Source organism: Oncorhynchus mykiss, chromosome 24 (genome assembly GCF_013265735.2).
Source record: "Oncorhynchus mykiss isolate Arlee chromosome 24, USDA_OmykA_1.1, whole genome shotgun sequence".
NCBI classification, from domain to species: Eukaryota; Metazoa; Chordata; class Actinopteri; order Salmoniformes; family Salmonidae; genus Oncorhynchus; species Oncorhynchus mykiss.
Window position 1 is genome coordinate 34,629,425 of NC_048588.1, and position 9,332 is coordinate 34,638,756.

General features: G+C 49.9%; 1 protein-coding gene across 5 annotated transcripts in view; it reads left to right on the forward strand.

Moving 5' to 3' along the window:
* LOC110503217 (1-phosphatidylinositol 4,5-bisphosphate phosphodiesterase eta-1-like) overlaps positions 1-8,777 on the forward strand; it is a 136,528-nt gene extending 127,751 nt beyond the window's left edge. For 2 of the 5 annotated variants that reach the window (XM_036961456.1, XM_036961457.1), the window contains 3 exons: positions 1,326-1,385; positions 3,298-3,736; positions 4,633-8,777. In XM_036961456.1, coding sequence (XP_036817351.1) covers positions 1,326-1,385; positions 3,298-3,736; positions 4,633-7,514 — 3,381 coding nt within the window. In that variant the 3' untranslated portion in view covers positions 7,515-8,777. Of the gene's footprint in view, positions 1-1,325; positions 1,386-3,297; positions 3,737-4,209; positions 4,238-4,632 lie in introns of all 5 variants that reach the window. The other 3 variants (XR_005039338.1, XM_036961459.1, XM_036961458.1) reach the window with 3 other exon arrangements.
* The last annotated feature ends 555 nt before the right edge of the window (positions 8,778-9,332 follow it).

The window sequence follows — 9,332 nt, forward strand, 5'->3', positions numbered from 1 at the left end:
ACAAACAGATCTGGGACCAGGCTAGTGAGATCAGATCTGGGACCAGGCTAGAGAGATCAGATCTGGGACCAGGCTAGAGAGATCAGATCTGGGACCAGGCTAGTGAGATCAGATCTGGGACCAGGCTAGTGAGATCAGATCTGAGACCAGGTTAGTGAGATCAGGCTATTGAGATCAGATCTGGAACCAGGTTAGTGAGATCAGATCTGGGACCAGGCTAGTGAGATCAGATCTGGGACCAGGTTATTGAGATCAGATCTGGGACCAGGCTAGTGAGATCAGGCTAGTGAGATCAGATCTGGGACCAGGTTAGTGAGATCAGGCTAGTGAGATCAGATCTGGGACCAGGCTAGAGAGATCAGATCTGGGACCTGGCTAGTGAGATCATATCTGGGACCAGGCTAGAGAGATCAGATCTGGGACCTGGCTAGTGAGATCAGATCTGGGACCAGGCTAGTGAGATCAGATCTAGGACCAGGTTAGTGAGATCAGATCTAGGACCAGGCTAGTGAGGTCAGATCTGGGACCAGGCTAGTGAGATCAGATCTGGGACCAGGCTAGTGAGATCAGATCTGGGACCAGGCTAGTGAGATCAGATCTGGGACCAGGCTAGTGAGATCAGATCTAGGACCAGGTTAGTGAGATCAGATCTGGGACCTGGCTAGTGAGATCAGATCTGGGACCAGGCTAGTGAGATCAGATCTAGGACCAGGTTAGTGAGATCAGATCTAGGACCAGGCTAGTGAGGTCAGATCTGGGACCAGGCTAGTGAGATCAGATCTGGGACCAGGCTAGTGAGATCAGATCTGGGACCAGGCTAGTGAGATCATATCTGGGACCAGGTTATTGAGATCAGATCTGGGACCAGGGCTAGTGAAATCAGATCTGGGACCAGGCTAGTGAGATCATATCTGGGACCAGGTTAGTGAGATCAGATCTGGGACCAGGCTAGTGAGATCAGATCTAGGACCAGGCTAGTGAGATCAGATCTGGGACCAGGCTAGTGAGATCATATCTGGGACCAGGTTAGTGAGATCAGATCTGGGACCAGGCTAGTGAGATCAGATCTGGGACCAGGCTAGTGAGATCAGATCTGGGACCAGGCTAGTGAGATCAGATATGGGACCAGGCTAGTGAGGTCAGATATGGGACCAGGCTAGTGAGATCAGATCTAGGACCAGGTTACTGCTACTCTGACCCTATAGAGAAGTATTGGTCTGAAGGGGAATCATCAGTTTCAGCTTCTACATATACATATATATTTTCCAGTTAATTGTCATCCATACAACTCTCCCAAGCTAAGCTGGTACATTCTTCCTTTCCAGTGGAGTCCACTAGTCCTGAACCCCAGCTTTACCATAATGCACTTTCTAGGAGCCAACAAGGTATCCTGGGTAGATTCTGTGTGCTGCATGGCATCTGCATGGTTTCTAATGTGTGTGGGTGTGGTGAAGTGTATATGGTTTCAGATTATTTCTGTATGTTTACAACATCTAAGATTGGTATTCGTTTTATAATTGTATTTTTGTGAATGTGTTTAATTATTAGGTGATTTTCAAAACATTTTCTGTCAGTAATGATTTGGTTAATAAAAATCCGAGCTCATGGCGTTACTAACAACACAGATAATTTTCCAAAGAGGGAATATGTGCAACGATTGCCGAGTGGCGCAGTAGTCTAAGGCACTGCATCTCAGTGCCAGAGGTATCACTGCAGTCCCTGGTTTGAATCCAGGCTGCATCACGTCTGGCCTGTGATTGGGAGTCCCATAGGGCGGCGCACGATTGGCCCAGCGTCGTCCGGGTTTGGCCAGGGGGGGTAGGGCCGTCATTGTAAATAATAATTTGTTCTTTAACTGACTTGCCTAGTTCAATAAAAAATAATGCATTGCGAAGGAGTGGGTTGTTAGACTGTGGTTACTGGGATGCTCTAGTGCCATCTATGGGGATGTCTTTGTCATGACATGTGACAATTTTTACCCATGGGAAATGCTCAATTGTATTATCTTGATTCCCCACGTCCTCTCTCCTCGCCTCCTTCTCAAGACCGATTGGATGAGAAGGTCAGAGGGCAAGGACTTGAGAAGGAGACGAGGAGCGATGATGCAAGGAATCAAGGAAATGCAATTGAGATTCTCCCCATGTGTTCTGCCTGTTATTAACCTGGGGGGGAGGGGAAATGCCAGCTCTGCAATACATTTGAATTAATTTGAATGAATGTAAAGAATTTGTGTTGATTTGCTGAAAACATTTCATTTTGTGAAGAGTGAAGTGTGTTACTGTGTTTTCAGTCTATATTGTGTGCATTGTGGTTGGAATACTGTGCTTGAAAAGCATGGCAAATGTTATTTAACCTTCTCCCTCGCAACATGCAATTCATATTTTCATGCAAAAAGCTGAACACAATTTCTCTCTCTCACCCTTCTCTTCATACTTCCTCTCTCTCCCGTCACTCTCTCCCCTCCCTCTCTCTCTCTCCCTATCTCTCTCTCCCTATCTCTCTCCATGTCCTTCTCTCCCCTTCCCTGTCTCCCTATCCCTCTCTCCCCTTCCCTGTCTCCCTATCCCTCTCTCCCCTTCCCTGTCTCTCTATCCCTCTCTCTCCCCTCCCTATCTCCCCTCCATCTCTCTCTCTCCCTATCCCTCTCTCTCCCATCCCTCTCTCTCCCCTCCGTGTCTCCCTATCTATCTCCATATCCTTCTCTCCCCTTCCCGGTCTCCCTATCCCTCTCTCTCCCCTCCCTATCGACCCCTCCCTCTCTCTCTATCTCTCTCCATGTCCTTCTCTCCCCTTCCCTGTCTCCCTATCCCTCTCTCCCCCTCCCTGTCTCCATATCCCTCTCTCCCACTCCCTTTTGCCCCCTCCCTCTCTCTCCCCTCCCTATCTCCCCTCACTCTCTCTCCCTATCTATCTCCATGTCCTTCTCTCCCCTCCCTCTCTCCCCTTCCCGGTCTCCCTATCCCTCTCTCCCACTCCCTTTTGCCCCCTCCCTCTCTCTCCCCTCCCTATCTCCCCTCATTCTCTCTCCCTATCTATCTCCATGTCCTTCTCTCCCCTTCCCTGTCCCCCCCCCCTCTCTCCCCTTCCCTGTCTCTCTATCCCTCTCTCTCCACTCCCTATCTCCCCTCCATCTCTCTCTCTCCCCTCCCTATCTCCCCTCATTCTCTCTCCCTATCTATCTCCATGTCCTTCTCTCCCCTTCCCTGTCTCCCCTCCCTCTCTCCCCTTCCCGGTCTCCCTATTCCCCCCCCCCCCCCCCCCCCCCCCCCTTTGCCCCTCCCTCTCTCCATCCACCAGGGTCGTCAGCTGCGAGGCATCAGAGGCTTGTTCAACAGGTCCTCTAAGTCGTCAGTAGACACCAGCTGTGGTTCGGCCCTCAGGAAACGCTCCATCAGCGACCTCCTCCTCCGACGTACCGCCAGCGCCCCCACCAACCGACGCAAGAAATCCAAGATGAAGCTCACTGATTCCTCCACCTCAATATCAGACCTCAAGGCCTCCATATCAGACGGCAAGGACAAAGTGGGGTCCGGGGAAGGGTCTGGGAGGGTCTGGGAGGCGTCCAAGGACAGTGAAAGGGACAGAGAGAGGGTAATGGTGGAGAGGAGCCCCCCACCTCATGCCCCCCTCTCCCACAGACCCATCTCCATGCCTCTGGAGAGCCTACTGCAGGGACAGCTCTCCCTCTGCTCCCCCGAACAGGAGCAGACTGACCTGGGTGCAGACACACTCATCGGTGGGTAGACCTCCTCTGGAGACCTCACACACTCTTACATCAACCATGATAATAAAAACAATATGTTCTGTAACAAGTAATATGTTAAAATAGATATCTAAGAAGAAACAACAGTGTTTTTCTCTATTTGAATGAGGTTACAGCATCATGTTACCTATTTCTAAGAGCAATACATGATCCTGGTTTACCTGTAATAGCAGAGCAACTAGTCTTGTCTGGTTTGGTTGCTACATGTGACATCATGCTTAGAGTTGAAGTGGTCATTGGTTGTGTTGCGCTCTCATTGAAACAAACAGTGCTATGGGTCTTATGTGGAAATGTAAACCGTTGTCTTGTTTCTAACTTGTCCTTCTTTCCGAAAACATAGAAGAAGAAAAATCTGTTTAAATGGACAAATCCAGGCAATCTGTTGTTCCTCAATACTTTAACATGCCTTTTCTGTTCCTTCTTCACTCTGTGGTGCTTCTCTGTAGTAGAGAACTGACTAGGATATCCCGCCAGGTAAACCAAGACACCTCCTAAGGTTGCCTCATCCTAAAACATCCCAGTATTACATCATCCCACTGATGTAACTTTGTAAAAGTACTATTTCAAAATCAGAATTCTCCTTTTTTTTTTTTTTTTTTACTGCCAAAATTGATCCCATTTGACCATCTCTTCCGAAATGGATGTTTCCCCCACAAAAATTGGATGTTCCTTCTGTTACCTGCACAGCCTCATTTTCCAACACCCCTCTCACAGTCGTATTTGGTGGTACATTCCATTCATCTCTGTGTTGCTATTGGCTCGTGTTGGACGGAATGTGTCGGTTGGTTGTTGGTTGGCTTGGTGTTCTACGTACGTCTGTGAAAATGTTTGAACATTTACTGACTGTCTAACCTGTCTGTTTTACACAGGAACATCCCCCTTTGATCGGCCCAGGTCCCACTCTGTGGAACTCCTCATCGAATCATCCGCCTCCCTTGAACACCGTGTGTCCACCCCTTCCACCAATCACAACAACACACGGGATAGGACCACAGAGCTTGACCAATTAGACGAGACCTCCTGCCTGGTCATTGGCCAAGGAGGAGGAAGTGTAGATGGTGAATCCAGAGAGCAATTAAAGGACAGAGTCAACCCACCCATCAAAGCTGAGGGCATTTCCTCTCGCCAAAGGACGTTGTGTTACCTAAGCAGGTCAACAAAGACCGAGAGCAACTGTTTACACGTACCTACTGAGAGCGGACCAGAGACAACAAACACGCCAGCACCTTCCTCCTCTTCTTCTTCCTCTGTCCCCTCTTCCTCTGTGCCCCCCCTCTCCCCACTCAACGTGGACCGGTCCGATCTTCAGAGCCCCGTCTCCCGGCAGGACAGCACCATCTCACGACTCATTGATGCCGTATCCCTCGGCAACGACACCAGCTGCGGCTCGATCTCCGCTCTGATTGGCCAGTTTGACCTCACCGCTGACCAGAATGACCTCACAACGAACTCTGACCCCCACGTCCTCAGTATCATGTCCTGTCTGTTCCATCCCACTGTCCAGGACTCCAGCACACCCTATAAGGTCACCGTGGACTGTACCACCCCATATAAAGACCCACAGACCACCACCTCCCCCCGCAAGGCAACGAACAGACCTATCACTCCTCGAAAGGCAAGCCAGACCCCTAACCAAGCAAACCACAACCTACTCCCACCCCACCCCAAGACCTCCCACGCAGACCCCCCTGCCCCCCTTCTCTTCTCCAGTCCTGAGACCACAGAGCTGGAGGAGGTCTATACCATCCTGGATGAGGAGGTCTTGTCTCCAGTCTCTGTCTACCACCTGAGGGAGCAGACCGTAGGCAACATCCAGGCTGACTCTGAGGAGAGCACACCCATGGGCAGCCTGGAGCCTTCCCCAGCCAAGGTGCCTCCTCGCCTGGGGGCAGAGGACAGCTGGGTGGGCTCACGTAGGGGTGTAGTGGAAGTGGAGGAGCCAGGACAGGGCTATGGGGGTGTCAGTGATCCTACAGAGCTGGGGTCAGGGGGGGAGTGGGGGTCGTCATGGGGTTACAGGTGCCCATCTGTCAACAGCACAGTGTCTGACCGGTTGCTGTTGTGCCAGGACTCAGCAGGAAGTCATCTGATGGAGGTGGAGATTAACGTGGACGAGGATCCACTGGAGATTCCCCTCACCTTACCGAGACACAACTGCACCTGGGTCGCTACCAGCCCAACCAAACAATACGCTGCTCCCCAAAGCCAGTTTAACCAACTAATCCCCTCTCCCCGGTACGCACCCCAACTCTCCCAGTGTCCTTCCCCCCTCGTACAATCCTCACACCAGCCCTCCCCTCGCAACACCCCATCAATAACCCCTCAAACCCAGCCCTCCCTCTTCGAAAGGCCCCCCAACCCCAGCACCCTCCGCCTGAACAGCCATCCCTCCACCCACAGCAGGGCTGAGCTCTCCTTTGAGAACAGCAGAGACATTACCAGAGCCTACACCCAGCAGCACAGCTACAGTGGACCCACCCAGGCCCAGACCAGGGGCTACCAGGGTAGGCACACCCAGGCCCAGACCAGGGGCTACCAGGATGGGCACACCCAGCCACAGACCAGGGGCTACCAGGGTGGGCACACCCAGCCACAGACCAGGGGCTACCAGGATGGGACAGGGGAAGGGCAGGATCAGGGTGAAGCATCAACCTGCTTCCAGAATGGGTTGTCCTCCTCTGAGTGTCTGCCTGGTCTGTCTAGTATGTCTGGTTCAAGGTATGTTAGCTTCCCAAGAGACCGAGGACTGTACTCCCCTATCTCAGACTGTGATGTGGCCTACAGCCATCTAGACTACAACTGCTTCGGGCCCTCCTCTGCCTTGGCATCCACCTACACCCATCTGCAACCCCAGCCCCAATCAAATACCCAGCCTCTACCCCAGGCCCAACCCCAATCACACACCCAACCCCGACCCCAATCACACACCCAGGCCCAGCCCCAGTTCCAACCCCGTTCTGGCCCCCCTCCGCTGCCCCTCTCGGGCCCCACCCTTGCCCCTCCTCTACCTATCCCCAGACCACCCACAGCCCCCAGCCCCTGCAAGTCCAAGTCTCTGGGTGACCTGACATCAGAGGACATCTCCTGCAACTTCCACAGCAAGTACAACATCATCAGCCGCAGCTTCATCACCCCCTGTATGAAGGAGCGGAGGAGGATGAGGGGCCTGGGGGGTCTGTCCCAACGGCTGCAGTCTGCAGACCCCCTCACTGAGCAGCTCCGCAAACTAGTCACCCTGGAGGGGGATGACAGAGACCGGGACAGACCCCAGTCTCCCCAGCTGCCCCAGTTACCTCAGTTACCCCTCAAACCCTTCATTCCCCCAACACGCCCCTGCCCCCCCTCAAACTCTGTCCCTGATGCCCAGGAGGACTCCCCCCCGCTCCTCTCCCGTCGCCTTTCCTCTCGGAGCCAGAGCCGTGTGCGTCACATCAACAATCGCGCTCGAGAGAGGCAGCAGGAGGCTCTGAAGTCCCGGGACATGAGCGCCCCCTCCAGCATGGGAGGGGTAGTGCTGCGTACTAAAGTAGCAGCAGGTCAGAACCCCCCAGCTAACAGACACTCCACAGGCTCTTACATAGCGGGCTACCTGGACCAGCTGGAGGACAGGGGGCTGCCTGAGGGGGCGTGCACCACACTGGGGTACGGATACGGAGATCACTATGGTGATCATTATCATGATGACTCTCTGCTGCCCACAGACTCCTGTATAAGATCAGAACCGGAAGTTTACTTCCTGCTCAGACTCTGAACCCACTTCCTGGTTATCAGGAATGATGCATAATGTACTTCCAGAACACAGAAAATCAGCTTCCTGCTTATAACCGAGAAAAAACTAAAATATATATCCTGGTTGGTCTGTCCAGTAATACAGGTATGAAGTTAACTACCTGATTGGGTCTGTCCAGTAATACAGGTATGAAGTTAACTACCTGATTGGGTCTGTCCAGTAATACAGGTAGGAAGTTAACTACCTGATTGGGTCTGTCCAGTAATACAGGTATGAAGTTAACTACCTGATTGGGTCTGTCCAGTAATACAGGTATGAAGTTAACTACCTGATTGGGTCTGTCCAGTAATACAGGTATGAAGTTAACTACCTGATTGGGTCTGTCCAGTAATACAGGTATGAAGTTAACTACCTGATTGGGTCTGTCCAGTAATACAGGTATGAAGTTAACTACCTGATTGGGTCTGTCCAGTAATACAGGTATGAAGTTAACTACCTGATTGGGTCTGTCCAGTAATACAGGTATGAAGTTAACTACCTGATTGGGTCTGACATTTTGTCTGTGAATGTAAAAATGTCCTGATCAGAATGTTCTGTAAATGTAATTTGGAACAGACTGTAAACCACTTCCTACTTTGATTGTACCTGTTTCCTGTCCTGCCTGTTCCTGTAATTCTACTTCCTGTTCAAGCTAACTCCACCTACAATGAAGCAAAAAATTGGAAACTTTCCAAATGTGTTTTACTCTGAAGGGAAGTGTTGTCTTGGTGTTTGAACCATTTTAAATATGTATTGGTATTATCAGAGGCCCGCTGGGCACAGACGTCAATTCACCGTCTCTTCCACGTTGGTTCAACGTCATTTAGTTGAAACGACATGTAAACAACGTTGATTCAACCAGTGTGAGGCACTTTTAAGGAGTGTGATCTGTTTCATCAGAGAGCTTCCTCAAGTCTTCCTTTCTCCTCTCAGTGTGTTGTTTGTAAATATTCTACTGTACGTTGGTTTTTTAATGGACGGTGGTGTTATTCTGTTGACGGTACAGCTGTTTCCTGCATGTTAAACGTGGACATGTCCAGCATGACTATGCATCGATCTGTAGACATCACAGTGCACTACTGTCTTTGTACAGAACAAGTAATAGTGGGATTGGATGAAATACAGTACATAGAGAGTACAATACAGTACATAGACAGTACCATACAGTATGTAGACAGTACAATACAGTACATAGACAGTACAATACAGTATGTAGACAGTACAATACAGTACATAGACAGTACAATACAGTATGTAGACAGTACAATACAGTACATAGACAGTACCATACAGTATGTAGACAGTACAATACAGTACATAGACAGTACCATACAGTATGTAGTCAGTACAATACAGTACATAGACAGTACAATACAGTATGTAGACAGTACAATACAGTACATAGACAGTACAATACAGTATGTAGACAGTACAATACAGTACATAGACAGTACAATACAGTATGTAGACAGTACAGTACAATACAGTACATAGACAGTACAATACAGTATGTAGACAGTACAATACAGTTCATAGACAGTACAATACAGTACAATACAGTACATAGACAGTACAATACAGTATGTAGACAGTACAATACAGTACATAGACAGTACAATACAGAATGTAGACAGTAAATACACAGTACAATACAGTACATAGATAGTACAATACAGTACATAGACAGTACAATAAAGTACATAGACAGTACAATACAGTACATAGACAGTACAATACAGTACATAGACAGTACAATGCAGTACATTACAGTACATAGACTGTGCAATAGGGTACATAGAC